This window comes from Heliangelus exortis, chromosome 12 (genome assembly GCF_036169615.1).
Source record: "Heliangelus exortis chromosome 12, bHelExo1.hap1, whole genome shotgun sequence".
Lineage (NCBI taxonomy): Eukaryota > Metazoa > Chordata > Aves > Apodiformes > Trochilidae > Heliangelus > Heliangelus exortis.
Window position 1 is genome coordinate 3,132,684 of NC_092433.1, and position 21,828 is coordinate 3,154,511.

A 21,828-nucleotide genomic window follows, 5' to 3' on the forward strand; every position below is an offset into this window, starting at 1 on the left:
GGTGTGTGTAAGGTACACAGTGTATAGAAATCTTATCCCCCAGGTTCTATTGTGGTACTGACCTTATTCTTGTAAGGAAAACATTTTCATGGGAAGAATTCCTGTATGCCCAGTTCTGAATGGAATGGTCTCATTGCAGGCAGGGAAGTCATCTCACAGCCTGCAGTGCACCTCTTCACTGACATGAATTCACTTGGGTCATTTAAGGACTCTGGCTCTTTAGTTTCTGTATTGGACAATTGAATGAAACAGCAAAAGCGTTTTGGAAGCAAACTTTATTTTACTTTTACCCCCAGGAATGATTTTATTACTGATTAAAATGTTGTGTGGCACCAGGATTATGCCCAGCACTTTACAGTCATTTCTCTGCAAGTGGGGCTCAGCTTTGTGTCTCTGCAGTTGCACTGAGGGAAATTAAATGAGAGAACAAAGTTATGGACTGCACGTGCCCTTTGCTAATGCCACAATGGCAGCTGTTGCAAAATGAATTTTTCAGCCTTTCCTTTCCCTGAGAGCCCTTTCCCTTTGTACCTTTTTCAAGTGGTTAAATTGAACTTTTAATGGGAACTCACAGCCTGTCATCAGGAAAGGCAGTTGCAGATTTCCAAGGCACCTCTATAATTACAAGTCTAACATTCAGCAGAGCAATGACAAATCTAACTTTAGAGTTAAATAAGGTGAATAACTGCCTCCCAAACACAGACACAGACACCTTTCATACACCAGCTCTCCATGCTGGCAGCTCAAGGGTGGGTGCAAGGCAGATGGAGCAGGACCCTTCTCAGTACTTCCCAGTGACAGGATGAGGCACAAGCTGGAACATGGGAAGTTCCATTTAAACATTAGAAAAAACTTTTTCACTCTGAAGGTGACAAGACCTTGGCCCAGGCTGCCCAGGGAGGGTGTGGAGTCCCCTTCTCTGGAGATACTCAAAACCTGCCTGGATGCAGTCCTGGGTGATGTGCTCTGGGTGATCCTGCTTCAGTGGGAGAGTTGGGCTGGATGATCTCTAGAGGCCCCTTCCAACTCTGATGGTTCTGAGATTCTGTGATCCACACATCACCTGAATGCTCCTCCATGTTTGGGGGGTTTGATGGGAGCTGAGGACCCGGTGCTCTTCCCACAATAACACAACTTGGATTATGGCTGAATTTGTTACTCTTTTCATTACTGAGCTCCGTGGAACTGGACAAATCCTTTTCACCCAAGGTGTGTTTGGATGCAGGAGCTCTTGGGCTGGTCCTGAGGGCTGGAGCTGGCACTGGTGCTCAGCACGAGATGACCAGTGGGTTAGCCAGGGACTGCTGCCCCTGCACCTTCTCTGCAGGCTGCCTTTGGAAGAGTTCACAGGCTCTCAGCTCCTGGTAAAGGGTATCTAGGACTTCAAACAGGTGGGCTTTTCCTTTTAAAAGAAAATCACAGTATTATCATTTGGACAATGAGAGAAAGTTGCAGTTCAACAGTTGTGACACGAAGTCTTTTTCTCATAGGTGCTCATAGGTAGTGAGCATGAAATCTCTGAATTTTGAGACCAAATAATGAACTCCTGTCCTTATAAAAATGAAAGTGGGACAGGGTTCAAGGGCTGTTGTCTCTGCTGGTGCTCTTGCTTCATTCCCTTCTCATTCACTGAACTCTTATGTGCACAAAGACTTATTTCCTATCACAACAGAGAGGTGCTAATGCAACCATCTACTTAAGTCACATCAAAAAGGAAGACGTTTGATTACAAAGACCTGAGAAAGCTGCTGAAGTCATACCAAGTGCACAGGCAGAAAACTGAAAGCAGAGATGAGCCTGGCAGCAGTGGTGCAGGATGGACAGAGAGCTGCAGGAGGTTGCTGCACTCCTGGCTGTCATTTTAGGAAGCTGAGCTGTGCTGCCTCTACAGAGAGAGGCACTTTGTTCCAGCAGCATTCGTCTGCAGGAGAGGGAGGAGAAACTTCTGGACACTGTGTTAGACACTACCAGGCTCCTCTTCTCTGAGCCATGGCTCAGACACAGTTTCTCTCTGGGTTTTGGTGTCCTGGAACCAACAAAGTTCTGCCTTTGCTCTCTCACCCTGACTTGCTGGACACTAGTAACAACAAGGCTTGGAAACTGCAAAACCCAGGGTGTTTTGTAGGGTATTCTTCCTAAAGCACTGTTAGTAACAGTCTTCAAAATTAAACCCTCAGGCCACGTGGAGTCTTTTATAGTCTCAGGTCTGACTATTAAAAGCACCTCCAAACCCTGTTGTTAGGCTTGGGACAGGATGTTCATTTCATGAAGGTAAAGAGGAACAAAGCAATCAAATCTAAACCTCCTGGCTGGGATCTCTCCAGGGTTCCTACAAAGGCAGCTCTGGCACAGCAGGGAATTGTCCAAGGAGAGGAGTTTGCAAGCTGAATTTTCATCAGAGGAAGAGGAAAGAGGAGTGCAGGTTTGATGGGTTTCTGTACAGACATTCTCTGGGCTGTGGATTGGTTTGTGTTGCAGCAGAGGAATACAACACTCAGTGGGACAGCAAACCTGATAAGTAGGTGCTTGAAAGTCTTGGTTATGTTTTCTCATTTCTCATATCAATGAAGCCCTACAGACATTAGTGGGATATCAAATTGTTCCCCTAAGGCCAGATTCTAATTAACATTTGGCTAAAAAAAGCCCTGGATGTGGTCCTGTTTCCAGTGTGTTACAGACTAGAAAGCATAACTTTCCAGAGTTAATCTTCTTACATAGTACTTCTTTCTCCTTAGCCTGTCCCCCAGTAGTTGAAATATTTTTTCCCTACTCATCTGTTCATTATCTCATGTTTTTCCCCAAAGGACACTTTTTGTGCTTCTTGGTCTTGATATGTGATTTATTTTTCTTACCAGGCTGGGGGTCATGGCAGGACTCCAAAGTGCTCAGCAGGATTTTCCCCAAGGCTCGCTTAGATATGTTCTTTAAAAAAAAAAAATAATTTTATGGCACAAATATGTCCTTCACCATTCTGAACGTATGCAACAAAATCCAAGCACAGTGCATTTGCATTTGAAAATCAAAACTGAATGAAACTGAATCCTGATAACACAAGGCTTTATTTTCAAGCCCTTTATATTAGGTACTGCTCAAATAAGAGCAGACTGTGGAGAGCTCCAGTTCCTCAGTATGGCTGTAGAAAGATAAATAGCAGTTATTCAGGGGAAAAAATTAGAATTTTCCAGACTAAACAAAAGGCAAAAAACCTTCAAGGAGTGTGAGCAGGGCATGCATGACAAAAGCTTCAGCCCTGTGCTGGGGCTGTGTGAAGGGACAGGCTTGGTGTGGGACCCACGTCTGGGGCCCAGCACCGGGAACCACTGGGAACCACTTCCCAGGATTTGGATGGCCTTTTCCAGAAGCTGTTGCATATTAGAAATCTGGTGGGACATTACCTAATGTCTGGAAAAACTCTCTACACTTGCTGTGGAGACACATTCTGGGGGGTGGCCTTGCAATCAGTTTAATCAGCACCCAGAGCACCCAGATCTGCAGGGACAGGTTCTTGTTCTCATTTCAAGAAGTGCAAGCAGGTGGAAGCTATTCTGGAGGAAGGGTGGTTTGCCAACCCTGGCAGTGCTTCCTGACACCTCAGCCACCTTCTGCTTGTCTGCCCCAGGCTGGGCTGTCCTGGAGAGCACTGGGCTGGGATTCCACACCACATCACCAGCCCCACCAGAGCCTCTGGACAGTCATTGCTGTCTGGGAGATTCTGGTGCAAATGAGATGCTTGAGGTTTTTAAAACAAGAATGTGAATCTGCTGAGGAAGTGACAGCTCAAACCAGTTTCTGATGCAGAAGCTTTCTTTTGTCTAAGATAGATCTCATCAGGAACTTAGGGGATCCTTGCTCAGCTCTCCTGGGAATGCTGTGAATGGGTCTGTTGGCAGCATGGGGGCTGTGTTGGTGCTCAGGGAGGTGGGAGCAGTGGTGGCATTAGCTGGAAGTGCTGTTGTCACTGAGATGTGGCACCTTCTGTGATGGATTGGCTCCTGAGCAGGAATGATTTGCTGTAACACCACTGACCAGGGGATGACACGGTGAAGTCTTGACACAAAAGGTTATTGTGCTTGTTGCCAGTCACAGTCTTTACAAGTTTAACCCTTCCCTGGATTGGTATTGATGCAAGTGTCAGACTTGCAATGTGACAGCAGAATTTCCCTGTCAAGTGCTGAAATAAGTTATCAGATGATGAGATATTGCCCTTGCTCCCCAGACTCATCAGTGGAACACGAGCACACTTCAAACAAAGTGATAGCTGAGGAGATGTTCTCATCTCACACAAATTAAGCAGAGATTTGCTGAAAAATGAGAACCCTTCAGCCATTAGCAAATAAATTGGGTCCTAGCAGTCCAGTGTGGCTCCCAGCACAGTCTGTGTGCTGCACATTATCCAGTTTTTCCATCTTTTCACCAGCCCTTACCATTATCATTCCCATTATTGTTAATGCAGGAGCTTTAAACTTATTTTCTAAAGGTCTGAGCTGCCACACTGGCCAGGTATTTCTGGGATGTGAGTACATCAGCTTTTATAGGTCCATATTTGGATTATTAACTGGGTCAGCCACTTCTCACAAAAAGTACTTTCTTTGTATCTAGGAAGGACTTTTATTCCTTTAATACTGACTCAGTGCCACTGCAGGATGCAGGTAAATGAAGAGCCTTTTCAGGAGGGAAAAATAAAGGATCTTCTAGAACCTTTCTGATCACTAGAATTTCTGTTTTCCTTGTTTCCTCTAAAATTTTTTTAGAAGATAATGAGAGCTTAAAGATCTAGGTATAAGAGATTTCAAGTCATCCATAGAGGTCTAAAAGTTTCCTGCAATCACCAGCCAGTTCTAGGGCAAACACAAGCAAAACCATCTCCTGTATTTAAGATAAGGTGTGAACATCCTTTTTTAGTCTGAAAGGGAGACTTTCAAAACCAGTTGTGAGTCTTTTTTTGCCATACCAAGTCTCGGAGTTGTTGAAGGAGCTGTAGAACATCCAGGAGCTTTTCTTCCACCAGGGACAGCCTAACTCTCTCAGTCTCCAACATCTGCAGCTCCATCTTCAGCAGCTCAGTCTCCTCTGCCTTTTGCTGCAGTTCCCCCAGCAATGGGCTTTTCAGCTGGACAAGGACACAGGAAATGAAGAGAGCTGAAGCTTTTCACTTTCTTACCCAATAATTGCAAAGCTAATTTTCCCCCCCTTATCTGAGAAATGTCAGCTCACTCCAGAAGGTTATTTTGAAGGCAAGTACATTTCTTTAATGTTCTGCAGAAAGGGAAGGCTCAGGGGTTGCTAGGAAATGCATCCTTTGCTCATGCACATCAGGGCAGTCATTCAGACTGGAGCCAAGCAGATCATTCAGAAATTTCAAGCATTACCATTACTCTTTCAGCTTTCTAATCATTTCCATCACTGACCTTCTCTGTAAAGCATAACTCATCTCTGTGCCTTCACCAGTGGGCTTGTATTTTTGTCTGCCAACTCCTACATCCCACTCAATCATCTGTACATTCAGTAGAATAAGAAGGCAGTTAGCTAATTTCTTCCAAGTGTTTTGGTTTTGTAAAGAAAAAAAGGTGCCTTAAGTAAGAAAATAATTCAGATTCTGGTTCTGCAAACCATTGGTCTGCTTGCTTGGTGAAGCACACCAAGAAAAGTCCAGGTTCAACCAGGCTTGGGAGCACTGCAGAAGTTCTAGGCAGAAGAGGACTCCTCACAACTGGAATGACTTCTCAGTTCTCTCAGGCCTCCCTGTGGAAAAATGTTCAGGATTCCAACTCTTGCTTTTGTCTCAATGCAAAACAGAAGTGATGTATTTTTTACTACAAAGCTTCCACACCACTGGCAAAATAAAATATCTTTGATTGTCACAGCCTGTTTCAGATATGTGACCAGGTTGCTAAAAAGAGCCTGAAAAGCATCCCCTGGAAAATACATCACTTAAGTATTACTTTTGGACCTCAGAGAGCACTGAGATATTACTTTTTTTGTAATTTCTTGCTGTACACACAATCTATTTAATAATATTTAACTGAAACACAAAATCAAAATAAAAATCAAGCTTGCCATTTCTGGCTCTGTTAATCCCTTTTTGTTGCCACTTATTGCATTTATTTATTTTCATTGCCACCCTTTATTGCAGTTTTAGAAATAACTAAGGAAAAAGTTGAATTAGAAAAGCTAAAGGCCTTAGTATATACACTCTTCAATAGGTATTTTTGGTGAAAATTTGTATCCTAATGAATTTTAATGATGGGAAGGGACTTCAGTTTCCTAAACCACAGAATGGCATCAGAGCAGAAAAAGAAAACCCCTGGGCCACACTGAGCCTTCTCCAGAGTCAGCTGAGTTTCTGACAGTGCTACAGGAATGTCCCAGAGGGCAGTGCCAGGGAGGGGATGGAATCACCATCCCTGCAGGTGTGGAAAGAGATCTCCTGGGAATGTGGGATAACCAGGGCTGGGCAGAGCACAGGGACACTGAGCCCCGAGTGCCACCCGGGGCGGCTGCTGCTGCCTCTGCATCCTGACTGCTCCTCAAGCCCCTTTTCTTGGCCATTCCCTTTGCTACAGGTAGGAAGCTGCTCTCACCGCAGTTACCCCCACCCGCCACCGGGTGGTGCCTCAGGATTCCATCCCTTTCTTCCACGCAGATAAAATGGATGCAGTTTTTTTTTTTTTTCTTCTGGGCTTGAAGACAGCGGCTCAGTGTCCCATGAATTAAAACATCCTCCCAGGTGTTTTCCTGAGCCAGGTTACATCTGTTCTTACCTTAATATTTGCAATAAGATCAGGACAACAGTTAGGAATGGGTTTAGTTCTTAGCTCTGCCAGACTGGCCCAGCAGAGCCTGGTTTGGGAGCTGTGCCTTGGGGGTGCACTGGAAACACCACCTTGCCAAGCACCAGCTTCCAGAAGTCAGCAGTTGATACCTCTCCCTCCTACAGAAGGGGGAGAATGCCATGGGGAAAGGCATTCAGAGTAGTGTGTGCAAATATATCAAGGCCAATCAATAATCAATATGCACAAGTCCCCTATGGAATGGAAGGAAAAAGAATTCTATTGGATTTCCCTCAGAATCTAGAGAGGCTCTTGCAGCCGTTTTTTTACAAGCAATGAACCTGAGAAACATTTCCAAAATGGGAAGAAAAGAAGAAGAGAACAGCAGAATGAAGTGCTGAGCCAGGCTGGGGGATTTACCTTTCAAATCATTTCACTTCAAAGGACCAGAAGGTGGCAAATGGAGCAGCAGTTCTTAAGTGAGGCTGTGGAGATGATCTGAGGAACACCAAGTCACCTCAAGAGCATCAGGAACTGTCAGGCCAATTGGTAGGAACTGTAATGGAGTTAGGTTTCTTGGAGAGGGTCTAGGAATATATATGAATCATGGTAATTCAGTTCATAATGTGTATTTCAAAGCTGCAAAAAGCTTTTGAAAAGATTCATCACCAAAGACTCAAAATGAAAGTAAAAAGTAATTGTCAGGGGGCAGTAGCAGAGATCCTGGCATGGATGTAGAGCTGGTCCCAGGCTGGGGGCAGAGCCCAGGGTGACAGACACATCCTGCAGGGCAGGCAGATAATCCCCAGGGTCTCCTAAGGAGCTCTGCTAAGACCTGAGCTGTCCACTATATTGAGAAATCATTTTTACAAAAGCTGAATGTCAAAGTGTTTTAAGTTTGCTCTCAATACAATTTTTTGGGGATAATAAAAGGAAAGCTGACTGTGAAGAATTAAAGCAGTTCCTGACACTGAACAGCTCTGGGCAGGTGAAATTCAGTGCCAGTAATGCAAAGTAAGGCATGTGGGACAGGCACACAGTGTCACACGTGTGCTCTGGTGGCAGCTGATCACAAGGAGATGTAGAAGAGCTTCTGGACAAGCCCAGCAGAGATATAAAGGAGCCATGAGGAGAGGAACTCTGACTGTGCCATGAAGGGTTTGCATTTCAATGTTAAGGACATTTTCAGTTCTTTTCATTCAAAAAGGGTCATAGAGCTTGAAAAGTACATGGAAAAATAAAGTGAGACAACAGAATTAAGTAATGGTGTCTCTAGCAAGAGAGCTGAGGCAGACTGGGAAAGGTGGTAATAAGGCAGGATTTCTGGTGACAAAGGTCTGTAAAATTATAAGAGACAGGTGGGTTGCTGATTTCCAAGCACAAAACCCAGGTGGCAGTGGATGATCAGGCAGCAAACTGAAAGCAAAGCAAACCATCAAAACCTGTTCCTTTCTAAGTAGCATGTGAGAGTCCTTGCCCTGAGATACCACAAGCTTGAAAGAAAGAAAAGGTGAATTCATGGTTAATAGCTCCACTGCTGGCATTAACCTGCACTCCTGGCAACATCCAGATCCAGGTGTGTGTGTCCTGGTGCCTTGGGAACCAGGTGAGAGGGAACAGGAGGAAAATCCTCTGTGCTGTTTCATTGCTTCTCTCTAAGCAGCTGCTGTTTGCCATCATGTGCATATCAGGGTAAACTTCTCATTTGCCCCTGTATGGCAGGCCATAAACTAATTGTCTTTTTAATTAAGCTGGCAGCTTGCATGTGACCTTTTAGAGAAAATCATTGCCATGGCTTTGCAACACTACACTGGGCAGCAGACCACTTTATTTTTAGAATTCACTCCTGTTTTCTCCATCTTTTATCCCAGATCCTGACACCTTCATCACCCCGTTCTTCAGCAGAAACTGCTGTTAAATGCTCCGTTGTTGGAAAGCAGAACTTTGTAGACATGGCCCATTTCAGAACTCTTCTCTGGCTTCACAAGTCACTGAAGCAATGATTGCTCAGCATTGGAGAGTCTGGCTGTTCATTTGCTTGCTGAGGTTTTTATGTTAGTTTTGTTGTTATTGGTCTAATTTTCAGCATTGAGCAGGTCCAAATAGAAGTATACAGAGCAATGTAAAAGGTCATTTGTCAGGTCTTCAGAGAAAGTGTTCTTGGTGATTTATTTATTGAGCCATTATATCAAGTTAGAGGAGAGTAAATTAAGACTTAGAAATGCTCTTTGTGTTGATTACAGGAACAGTCACCTTTTTTAAAGGAACTTCTTATCACTTGTCTGATTTGTAGCATCAAAAATGCCAAACCTATAACTGCACACAAGATTCAGGTGCTGGCTAAATAAAAGTAAGAGGGTTCAGAGGACAAATTTGTAACAGGCTCAAAATGATTCATCCCACTGGTCTAATGTTGCAGTGAATGGCTCTGTGTTAATCACCCCCTGCTTGTCTTTAAATCAAGAGAAAGAGATTCCATTTTTGTCCTGGAATTTTGTTCTAATCTCTCAGTGCTGGTACTTTTCTGAACAAAGTGCACAGAATTGATACCCATCAGCAGAGATTAAAAAGAAGGCAATGTGATACTGCAGAAGACAAATGTCAAAGAACAAAACTGGAACTAACTAGTTTGTTAGTTTGAGAATAAGTTGGAGAATAAATGTAGTTTCTTATGTGAAATGATGTTAAGCAGTATAGAAGGAAGCTTTCTGTTCCTCTGAGGAGTATTGCTGGAATATATTGAGCACTGCAAATTGGATAAGACACAAGTAGGATTTTATTCTGGTTTTAAATTTGTTTTCCCTCACAAGTAAACACTTTAATTTAATTTAGTCAAGGGGGGAAATGATACAAAATACTAAGAAATGGCAACATCTAAAGAAGCTGAATAATTTACTATTAATTTAAATGGCTTATCCGTTAATATAATTCTTCCAAAAACTGCTGAAATCTTTATGCCTTTTTAAAAAAGGGAGATAAAATACTGAACAAGCACTATCTGAACCTTGAAGCAAAGCAGACCAAAGCAGTGCATGGCATGCATTATTTCTGTTTCCCAATAAGATTGCCAGCAGTTAAATCTGCACCCAGCAACAGCTGAAGTTCCCATTATTTAACAGTAAAACCCATGGGTACTGCAGTGGGGCTTTTACCTCCCTGCTGGAGGAAAGCTGGAGAAGCTGCTAAACCCAAAAGTTCTTGTTTAAAAATATATTAAATTAAAATATTAATTAATATAATTAATATATTAAATTAAAATATTAAAATTAATCTGTTGGCAGAGCCTGAGGACCAGCTAGAGTCACCTGGATCATCTCCTCCAAAGGATTCCAAACTAGTGAGACCCTGGATCTCAGTCAGCATTTCTGGAACAGTTTCTGTGTCCCCAGAGGAGGTGGGGGTCTGAGCAGTAACCCTCTGCTTAACCTCTGGCTGTGCTGGTACCATCAGTGACCAAGCTTTTAAATAAAGGAGGGTATTTGAAGAGCCCATGACTGGTGTTCATCTCATCCTCCAAAGAAATGGAGTTCCAAGTTGGAATCAGACTGGAGATGTGTTACAGGGAAGCAGGAGGTGCCTGAGCTGGCTGAGAGCACAGTGGGAAACAGCAGCACCAGGGAGTGGAATGGCCAGGATAAAATACCCATGCCTGGGGGTATAAATGCAGCTACTTAAAAATACAGAATTAACTCTTTCATGCTCTGCTTGCCACCTGTTACCTCTTCCATATTTGTTTCCAGTTTCTTCCCTTGGTGCCCTTTCAGCTCAGGCTGTTCAGTGAGCTGGGGGATCCTCTCTGCCAGCTCCAGCTCCTGCCCATCACTGCTGCTGGCCTCCAAGTGAAACATCAGCTTTTCCCACAGTTTTTCATCACATCTATATAGATACATCAAAAAACAACAACAGAAGTTAGTGGAGGCTCAAGATGAAGGTTCACGTTTGTCAAAGCCACTTTTCCTGCAGAACTCTTGGCAGCAGGGATGAGGAATCAGCATCCTAGCTGAGACAGGCCCAGCTTAGGTGGGAACAGCCCTCAGGATTGCTTCCCAGGAGCTGTCAGAGGTGGGCAAAGCCTTCTGCTGCTTCTTACTGAAGCCAGGGGGCCTTCAGGCCAGGAAATAACCTTTGGAAAAGGCTTAAACAGCAGGAATCTCAGCAACCTACCCACTGCCCCAGCAAGGGAGCTTGGCTGGTCTTTCCTTCCCATGGGAGGCTCCTGCCCTCTTCTCCTCCTCTTCCTCAGGGGCAGCCTGGCCCTTCAGACACAACAGCTGAGCCTCTGCTGGAGAGAGCAACAACAGCCCTTAGCAACACCCCCAGCAACACTCAGGGGCTGCACCTGTGTCACCTGCACCTATGTCACCTCCACCTCCCCAGACTGCAACCAGACTGCTTCCCAGTGCCCTGGGCAGGAGCTGCACCAAGGAGTAGGGTTTAAGAGCCTGGAGACTTCAGCATCCTGGTGCAGGTAACTTGGGGCTATTTCACTTCAATTCTCTTTTTTTTTTTTTTTTTTTTTTTTTTTTTTTTTTTAAGTAAGTCTAAGGATCAGTGTGGTACTGGGGGGCAGTTCCTGTTTGTGTACACAGCTGAGTTACACTTTGCAAGGGGAGTCAGAAACCACTGTACTGTGGAAGATTTTCTTTTTCACAGTCATTGTACCAGCTGAACACGTACTCAGGGTACAGGAATTTAATATAAATATTTTTCAATTCATTCTTTCATTGTGTTTTGTAGGGACAGTGCTTTTAATATGTAGATGTACTATTTACATAGCTATCTAATGTTTCAGTGTTGTGGATCTTTTACCTAACTGCAAATGGTTTCCTTGGAAATGATTTTAGCTGATGTTCTGATATTTTATTTACAAATTGGTGAAAGCTTTGTATTGTTAAGCCAGGAGAAAGGATTTGGTGAGGTGAAACTTGTGCAAAAAAGCAGTTTTAAATTAGAGCTATAAGCAAGACATTTTTTAGTCTTTTACTAAACATAATTCTGTGGAAAGTGAGAGGAAAGCTGGGATATTATCTTTTATTTGGGCCTAGGTTTTCAAGATTCATTAGGATTGGTGTGTGGCTTTGGGGGTTTAGTATCTGTGTTAGTTTTTCTGCTGAGGATCTTACAACTCTGAGGAAGTGAAGTAGTTGGGGAGTGGGTTGGGTACCGTGCTCAGCCATCCCAGCTCTGCCTTGGGGAGATCCTTGGTGGTGCTGCACAGCAGCCAGGCTGGAGCTGCCCTCTGGGAAAGCTGCTCCCACCTTCTGCTCGGGGCTGCTTCCTGAGGACAGCTGGAATCTCCCCATTTCTGACCTGGAAAAGAAGGGCAAAGTAAAGTGGATTTGTAGAAAAGTTGAAAGCCCAGCGTAGGGTGGATGTGGATGGAGCTGCCTGAACACCAATCCAGGCCCTGCCAAGCTTGTCTGTGTGGGGTCTATAATATATAATATTATACATTTCCTATAGAGTACATTTCCTTTGCTGCTTTTTTCACTATTTCAGAGAAAATTTCCTTTTAGTGTTTACATCAGGGTATGTTCTGAGTCAGACCCTATGGTAAACGTACTTTTCCCTGTAGGACCTGCTATGTAGCTCACAAAGAATCAATATGCAGAAGAAAACAAATCCAATTCAGGAGTTTTACCATAAATTAAGTTCCCTCTAAGTCATTTCTAAGATTAGTTTTGGTATGGTGAATGTTCCTTGTATTTCACACATCTTGCTAAACAAAAAGTGAGAGTTAAAGCACTTAGCAAATTGGCCCTCCTGAAACAAGTTGGATAACATCAACTTCTTGTACAAATCTTCTGCATATTTCCTGCCTACAAGTGCATCCACTGGTTGAAACTGGACTTTATCTGTAGTAACAGAAAAGCTGATGCCAAGTTTGAGAAAATTATTGCAGAGAGCTCTTGTTTCATCTCACAGCTGCTGTCAGGCCATGAGCAACCACACCAATATTCATTCCCTTGTTGCCTGTGACAGCATACTGAGTAAGTAATGTAATTTACCAACAAGAAAAGGCAGTGTTTCAGAATATCTGTAGGGACAGAAGTGGAGCTCAGCCATACTTAGGAACAGCACTTGTAGCCCCTGGAGGAGAGCTGACAATGTAAAAACTAATGACATCTTTTTGTTAACAATTTCTGGTATTATTTAGCTTAGCAACAACTGGATTTCCTGTAATGTCAAGGGAAATGGCAGCTTCCAGAATGCAGCCTGCCTTGTCATTTAGCTTCAGTAGTTCAGAAAAAATAATTATGAAGTAGTGCACAAATCAAAAGCACTGTTAAGCTTGGGCATTCAAACTGAGGGTTCCAGGAAGCATCACAGAGCTTCAGTGTTGTGGACAATTACTTTGGGATGTAGCTTACATCAAATTTACATTTTGTAATTTTTTTCCCCCCAAAATGTCCTGATTTCCTTTCTTTTAAGGCAAAAATGTTTTGGGGTGTCTTATACTCAATAAGAATCCCTGACAGTTTCTTGAGGCTTGCAGGTGGTGGTGTGCAGATTGCTCTCTTTGACCTGAGCTGCAGTTTGGATCTGTTTGGATTTCAGAGGTTTCCAGAGTTAGTTCCATAACACAAAGATACTGACATTTCACTGAACACTCGTTGCAGTCTCAAAGTTGGTTAAGATTTTAATCCATAAATCATTGAGAATATTCTGTATCTTAAAATCCTTCCTGGCAAACTGGGTCACAGCTGTGGTGTTTAATGGGAGAGCTGCTGGTTGTTACCAACCTGTTACAGCTGGCAGCCTGGTTTCAATTTAGGAAGGTGAGGAAGTTTGGTGGAAAAACCCCTCAATCCTTTCCATACAGTTCAGGACTTACAACAGCAGATTCCCTCCATTTAGATGAGATTCAAGGCCTAAGTAACAGCTTTCACTTATCTGTAGTTCTTGTAAGGGTATTTATAATGAGGTGAGGAAAACCAAAGTACTAAGTCAGGTTATGTGAAGGAGGGTGCTAATGCTGCTGAGGTAGCTGCAAGGGCAAACTTGTCATTGTGACTGGAAACCAACTTCAGCTGGGCTGGAGAAGGTTCTGCTCAGAACTCAGCATTAAGGATGCTAGTGAATCCTTGCTGTGTAGTGCAAGGAGGTTGTTTTTTCTTTTTAATTTTGCCATGGGTACAGGAACATACATTCACTTTAAAGGATTTTTCAAATTTCTGACTAGATTTTCTCTGTTCTGGTCTTTAAAGCAGATGCAACCAAAGAATCATAGAATCCCAGCCTGGTTTGGGTTGGAAGGGACCTTAAAGCTCATCCAGTCCCACCCCCTGCATGTGCAGGGACCCCTCTCACAGCCCAGGGTGCTCCAACCCCATCCAGCCTGGGCTGAGACACTGCCAGGGATGGGGCAGCCACAGCTTCCTTGGGCAACCTGGGACAGGGGCTCAGCACCCTCAAATTAAAGAATTTCTTCCTAATGTCCAACCTGAATCTCCCCATTTCAGTTTTAACCCATTTCCCCTTGTCCTCTCCCAACACCCCCATGTCCAAAGCCCTCCCCCAGCTTTCTTGTAGCCCCTTCAGATATTGGAAGGTTGCTCTGAGCTCACCTGGGAGCCTCCTCTTCTCCAGGCTGAACAACCCCAGTCCCTCAGCCTGGCTTCCCAGGGGAGGTTTCTCTTCATACAAGAGGGTTATTAATCTAGGCTTGCTTCATGCTCCTTAGTTCCCAGTGCTGGCACAGGCAGCATTTCATCCTCCTCAAGTGAGGTGATGGAGGCACAGATGGGCTCATGGTGGTGCTCTTTGGTAGCAGAAGAATAAAACCCCATTACCCCCTGATTTCTCATCATGTAATTTAACCACTAGGTCTATTTTTTTTAATTTCCCCTATCTGGGAGCTTTTTATTTCCTTTCATGCCAAACCTGCACTCTTATTTTCAAGTGGCAGAGGTTTTGGAATTTACAGAGCAGCATAAGGAGAGGCCAAGCAGTCTGCTTTGCTGTCATGGTGAATGCTACAAGGAGGAATCTTCTCTCATCCTTAAACATAGGTTTAATTCTTTTCTTGTTAGCATTCATACAGCATCAAAAGGGTCTTCATAAAGGAGAAGAGTGAATAAACAGCACAGTTGTTTAGGGCAAAGATCAGAGGGGAAGGTAGTGCTGAAGATGCCTGGGAAGTGGTTGTGTAGGGCACAGCCTGGCAAGGCTTCCATGGAGACAGCAAACTGGCCCCAGTTATCTCCAGGTCTTTGTACTGAGGATAATGGGCAGCTCCAGAGAAGGAAAATTGAAGAGGGGAGAGGGTTTGCAGAGTACTGGGCCTTAAAGTAATGGCCATGACTAATTGGCTTTTAATTGGCTCTCCTCTTATTGTTATGGAAACTTGTAGCTGCAGCAAACCCCACCTGCTTCTGGAGCTAAGCAAATCTTTCCTTTCAATAATTCCTGGCAAGTCATAAAATAGTTCTGAGAAATTACCTCTGCATTCAGAGGCCTGTAACTTGTTTCTTTGAGACTTACTTGGAGCAGATCCCCCAGCTGTGTGGACATGTACACTGCCCAAAGTAGAGTTATACAGACTCAGCTATGCTTTATTTTAAAAGTATGGGACTTATGGTTTCTAGCCAAAACCAGGTGGGATTTTTATTTTTGCCTGATTTCACCCAAACTGTCAGAGTTCAGAGAGCTCAGAATGGTTTCAGTTTTGGTTTATGCCCTACAGGGGATTACAGGTGTGCATATTTTTGATTTATTTACAATTTTTTTCCTTAATGTTCAGAGAAAACACATTTCTGTGCTGGAGCTAAGTGTCTGTGTAGGCTTTCTGCATACATCTGTCTTTTGGTTGGTGCTGTAACCTGTGAACCCCTCTCCAGCAGAAATGGCATGAATTTTCTGTGATCAATTCAGATTTTCAATTGCTTGATCTCAGGTTTCAAATAGCTTGATCAGGAAAGCATGAAATACAGATTTTAATTTTTTTTTTTAAAGCATGAATATTAAAAGCTATAGCAAAGATGACTAAATACCCTGGGTTTAAACTGAAATAAATTTGTAGCTGAAGAGCCTCTAGAATATTGGTCACAGTTCTGGGAGGTTTCCTTTTATTGGCTGATGTTTTTTTGTTTTCTTGCTAAAATTGCCATGCTTTAGAGAAAAACCCAAATCATTTTGCTGGTGGCAGTGAGTTCTCTTGCAGAATCTTTCCACCTTTCTGCACATTCTCTGTGAAGAGGCAAATGTGGGAATGGCCCCACCACCTCCAGCAGCTGCACCTTGCTGTCCTGCAGGGCTCTTCCTGGGATGCTTTCAGGTGTTTGGGAGACAACACAAACTTTTTGTGTGAAATTAGAGAATAGAAACCTGCCCTTTGTTGTCCCCACTGTCCTGTTCCGAAGAGCAACTTTTGCCATCTCAGACTGTTTGGGGACAACTGGTTTTCAGGTGTCAGCTGCTTTTAGCACAGGCCATTACTGTTTGTTTGGCAGCTGCTTTTTATTTATTTTGCTTCTTAAAATCTGTGATCAGATTAGCAAACCCCATTTCCTGGGTGGTACCCTGGTGTTGCTGGCATTGCTGATTCTCAGAGATTTAGATGCCAAGATCTTCCATTGCACATTGCTTTTCCTGTGGCATGGGGGTTGAACTCCTCACATTCCAAATGTTTCTTAGGCTGACCTTCTCAGGTGTGTCATGGAAGCAAACAGATTCCTAAGGGGCCTTGAACATCTTCATGGGTGTGAAGAAGTACAGAAAAATTTGGCAGCAGCTGTAACTCTGTGCTGGTGCCAGGCAAGCTGGCACTGCCAGCCAGGAACTGGGCCAGGAGGGGTTTTCCTTTGGTGCTGTGCCCTCCCTGACAAAACCACTGGCACAGGGAGGGGTGGCTTTGAGACACAGGAAAGACCAGAGGAGCTTTTTAAGCCTGAAAGAGTAGTCCTAAATAAATTAGGAAGAAAACTGCTCCTTATTTCCATCTCTCCTTTAACACCTTGCTCCTGTCCTGCATCTCCTCGTGCCTGATCCTCTCTGCTCTGAGCTGTGCCAGTGCTTGTGCTGCCAGGAACTGGATTCCTGAAATGAGGTGTGTTTCCAAGAACTCTCAGTTTTGGAGTTTGGATCAAATTAAATTTTGGATCCATGCACTGCCCAAAGAGTTACATCTTGCAGGGGGTGACAGAATGCAGGACTGCAACAGCTGGAGAGAGCTGCTGATGGAAATGTGGTTGCATCACACCCTGAGCAGGTACAGTGACAATGACAGCAGCAGCAGACAGGACTGGGGCAGAGATAAGGGTGCAGAAGATGAAATTTAAAAAAAAAAAAAAAAAAAAAAAAAGTGCTTAAGGGCCACACTCTCTCCCTGATAAAATTTGCTATCCAAGTTCTTAAAATCTTGTCACTCTTCTCTTATCAGTAACTGGGAAAACCACCCACAAATTGGTTTCTCCTCCCTTCTTCCCCTAGTGCAGGTCCACATGGAGGAGGAGGAGGAGGAGGAGGAGGATCTGTCTGGTCTGAGTGTGCTGCCAGCTGTGGAGTTAACTGGGAGCAGGAATCTGTGCAGAGACTGAGGAGAATCTGATCCTCTTGGTAGAAAGCACAGATGTGGTGATGCAAATTCTTGTGTTTTAAGTATATTTGAGCAGTTTCTGCTTCTGCCAGACCCCTGCATCCTGCTGGCTGGATTACTTGAGTCAGGGTTTTGACACATAACTGCTGTGTTACATGTGTACAGGTAACTGAGTCATGATAGATTTTATTTCAAATAAATGACTAAGGAAGCTGAATTAGAACTGCACAGGTAGGTTTCATTTTTTTTCAGACACAGGTAGGTTTTCAGACTTGCAGAATACATTCTTTTCAGCTCTGAAATGCAGCTCAAGATCTTGGAACCTTGCTGTTTGGTGTTTTCCTTAACCTTTTTTTGGCTTTGAAACTTTAGTTTACCATATTAATAAACTCCTTCCAGGGAGCAGCCCAAGTGACCAGATAACATTTGATAATTAGGCTAAACAGATGGGGTAATTACAGTGCTTTTATAAATTCTGTGCCTAAGAAGGGATGATATAGCATGGCAGGAGTTAATGAGTAGATCCTTGATGAACCAGTCTGCTTTTTTTGCTCTCTGTGGGGTATTTTGTAGTTAATAATCACTGCCCTGTCCAGGAGAAACAGACATCACTTTGGAATTATGTCGTTCAGATATTCCTGCCCTTTAATGACTTCTTTTGTGACAAAATAAAGGAAATGATTTCCAGATGTTCCACTGGAATGAAGAACTGTCTTGCCACACCCTGCAAGTTAGAAATTCACTGATTTGCACTGCAAGGGTAGGGTTTGGATGCACAGAATCCAGATCTAAGCAAATCTAGAGAAGTTTAAGTATCACTCATTCCTGTTTGAGCTCCTGGCACAAAAGCCCTTTCCTAAAGCTTGCACAAGATCTCCTGGAAGTCTGAGTTAAAAACCTGGATTCAACTTTCCTCTTGGTCATGGAAATCATAGATCCATTCCTCCCTGTGCCCAGCAGCTCTGCAGCTTTGTTCTTGAGTTGCCTTTCCTTCCATATAGGAACAATAATTTTAATTGAGTGGAGCTGAGGTTTGCATTGAACTGGCACTGTCAGGATTCCTCCAGAACCCCCAGCACCCAAGGGAATGGCTGTGGGACTGGACCCCACAGCAATCTGTCTGGAGGGACAATACTGAGGGACAGCTGAAGCACCAGCAAGGCTTTATTCAATCCTGGATGGACCCACTGCATTCCCCTGACCCACCTTTCCAAAGGTGGATTAGGTTCCTGATCCTAAGTGTTTTCCAAAGCCTTTCCAGCAGGCAGGCTCCAGCCTGCTGGCTGCCACTTCAGCATGGGGGCTGTGCCAGCCTGTGTCCCACAAGACTCTGGACACTTCTGGGCTTCCCTTTCTCAGGTTTACATCCTCCTACCCCACTTTAGGACAGGGCATCCTTCTTCCTGAGGGTTGCTGAAGACTCTGCAACATGTTACAAGTCTCTTTCAGACAAGCAGTGCAAAAAAATTTACTTTTCCAGCTTATTGAAAAGTTTGGGTCTGAAGTGAGGCTGAAGCTCCTGTGAGGACAAGTTTGTACTTTGCCCTAAAAGGTTGGACTATGTGACCCTTGAGATCCCTTCCAACCTGGTGCTCTGCAGTTCTGTGATTTCCAGCCCTCTTTGCTTTTAGACAGCTCCCACTGGCAAAACCTCTTCGGGCACTTTTTGGTAACTCCCTTTAGCCCAGCCCACAAGAACAGCAGCAGGGGCATGTGAAACCAGACACACACCAGCTGCCTCTGCCTGGCTTGTGGGTTTGTGTTCTCCCAGGGCTGGCTGTCCTTCCTCATCTCCAAGCTTTTATTTCTAGAATTCTCCCTCTCCTGGTATCCTGCCTTGTATTTTACAGGGAAGATGCTTTAAAACCTACAACCAAACCTGAATGACTGGAACTGACTGAAACACCATGAAATGCCAGGACACTGCCAGCTGGAACCAGGCTACTTGCTACATGTCAGCCAGATAAAGAGCTGGGGTCTTCTAGATGATTTCCTTCTGCCATGGCTTGTGTAGCAAACAAAGCTCCTCCTGGATTCCTTCACATAGATGTGCTATCTAATCCCAAGGAATCTTTCTGTCATCTCCTGCATGCTGGAGTGTGTGGCAGTACAGACCAAAAGTCCAGGGATCCTTTTAATGTTTCCTAGGTAGAGAAAAGTCTTCTCCCTTCAGAGCCAGGGAGTACTTAGCAGCAGGTGGGGACCCCACTGCATTCAGCAGCTCTTTGGGGCTTAAAGCATCTGTCAGAACCCTGGGTTTCAGTTCTGTTTGATGTATGCAGAGCTGCACAGCTCACCCAACGTGGTTGGAAGCACCTGGCACGTGAATTCCTTCAGGACTTGTTTCAGACCTTCAGAAATTCAGGGCCTTCTGGATTTGGAGCAACAGAGAAGAAAAGTGGCTCCCTTAGCAGCAGCATCGTGCCTTAAGCTGCCTGCAGGTCTCTTCTGCCTGGCTCTTCATCAGCATTTGGGAAAATGAGACATGAGCATGTGTTACAGGAGGGCTGCAACCAGCAATTGGGACATCTGGGTCAGATATTTCTTAAGTTCTCAGGCCAATTGCATGAAGCCCTCTCTGATTGTTTGATCCCTACAAGGTCCCAAGTGCTCTCCAGAGGGGAGCCCAGAAGCTCCCGGAGCAGAGGGACCCCAGTTCCTGGGGGAGCTGAACAACCCTCTGCTACAGCTTCCCTGTGCCCCAGGGCCTGCATCAGGAAACAACAACAACAATTACCTCACTGGGGTGGTTTCTGATTCACTGCTGTTTGTGAAAACATCCTCAGCTCCTTAGGGACAGCTGCTTCTCAATGAGTGCTGCAGAATTCTGCAGGCTGCTTCATGTTTAAGCTCTGATGCTTTTTTTGAAGTAGAGTTGAGTTTCCTGCAAACAGCTTGTCCTTTGCTTTCTCGAAGCCTTTATTGTTCTCAAAGGTGACTTGCAAAAAATAATATTGCCTTTACAGTAATCCCAATTAATTGCTTTCCTTCCCAAATGTTCCTACTTTATTTGCCAATTCACAGAGATCAGAAAAGACTGCCTGGTGCTCCTCTGTTTAGGAAGGTCCTCTGTATATTTTGACAGCAAACAGAGCAGCTTCTGTTTCATCTTTTATTGGCTGTGTGGCTGAACGAGAAGCATTATTTGGAGGTCGGGAAGGCAGTGACAGCAATGTAACAGATCCATGTGGAGCTGCTCCCTGCAGGCAAGAACTGCTTCCTGCCCCTCTGCTTTCTCCAGGGGCTGACCTCTGCTTCTCTTAGCAGCACCTCCCATTTCTACAGGTAATGAAGCTCAGGCCAAGCAGGTGGGCATTGTCACCAAATTTACCTGAATTTCATCTAAGTTTAAACTTCACATAAAAGCTTTCCTAATTATTTTTCAGAATTCCTATTCCTAAGTGTTTTCCAAAATACTTAAGCAGGTTCATGATTTATCCAAATGTGTAGTTTTATTGACATAAAACCAGTTTAATCACACCTTAGTTTCACTTCATCCTTACATAAATAAATTTACCTTCTTAAATGCTTTACTAAAAAAAGATTTCAGTGCTACTGTTTTCAAAGAATTGACTTGGTCCAAGTTGAAGCTATGGGGCTTATACAAGTTCACTAACAGCTTTCCTCAAGCTTTTGCAGATAATTTTTCAGTCTCTGCAATATGATTACACTGTATTCATGTTGTGCAATAGCATGAAGTCATGGCTGCTGTGGGGCTTAAGCAGTCTCCAGTCCTTCCCTGGGAAGCACTGTCCCACTTTTTTTATTGGTTGGAATCACCTGGAATTTGTAGGGTGGCCACGTGCAGCATCATTGGGCATCTGTAGAAAGTCACCAGGAATTAATCCAAATATTTAGTGGAGAGGAATGGGTATGGCTAACTTGTTTCTGTCCCTTTCTGAAAAATTTGATGTGAAATGTGGGATTTTGTGTTGCCATGAGCTCAAATGGTGAAGCAACCAGCCTATGAGAATAAACATTTATTTATGAGATGTCTCCCAATGGAATTCAGGCACCCAGCAGCCCACCAAAGACAGAGTCTGGAAGTGGAATCACACTCCTGTTGGCATCAGCTGGGCACTCCTGCTCAATGAGAATGGATTTTCAGTAAATCCAGAATGTCTTGGGTTGGAAGAGACCCTCAGGATCATCCAGCCCAACCTTAACTTAGTTCTTGCTGACTTCTCACTTTCTGGTGTTGCACTTTGAACAGGTTTCTGATGCCCTCTTCCCATGTGTTTTTATAAGATATAATTTTAGCCCCAGGGCTGTTGCTGTAGGGGATAAATAATGAAGCAGCATAAATATACATTGTGGCAGTGCAAGGGTATTGGGAAACCTTGGATTTCTGTTAGAAAGCAGTAGGTTTCTAATCAGTAGGGTAATTTTGGGATAAGACTGATAATGGTCTTTAGTAGGAAGAGTGAAACTGAGTGCTGCTGCACTGATGCTCTGTGCCTGGGATGATGTTCTACAATGTATGTGGAGCCTTCCTTAGTAGTGAGGGCAGTGGTACTGTGA

At 44.0% G+C, this 21,828-nt stretch overlaps 1 protein-coding gene across 1 annotated transcript in view; it reads right to left on the minus strand.

Annotated features, from left to right (window-relative positions):
• Positions 1-235: 235 nt before the first annotated feature.
• The window catches only part of EFCC1 (EF-hand and coiled-coil domain containing 1), a 42,163-nt gene continuing 20,570 nt past the window's right edge, over positions 236-21,828 (minus strand). The window contains exons 3-8 of the mRNA XM_071755434.1: positions 11,935-12,080; positions 10,935-11,052; positions 10,490-10,646; positions 4,952-5,110; positions 2,853-2,922; positions 236-1,402 (exon numbers count right to left, since the gene is read on the minus strand). Coding sequence (XP_071611535.1) covers positions 1,269-1,402; positions 2,853-2,922; positions 4,952-5,110; positions 10,490-10,646; positions 10,935-11,052; positions 11,935-12,080 — 784 coding nt within the window. The 3' untranslated portion in view covers positions 236-1,268. The remainder of the gene's footprint in view (positions 1,403-2,852; positions 2,923-4,951; positions 5,111-10,489; positions 10,647-10,934; positions 11,053-11,934; positions 12,081-21,828) is intronic.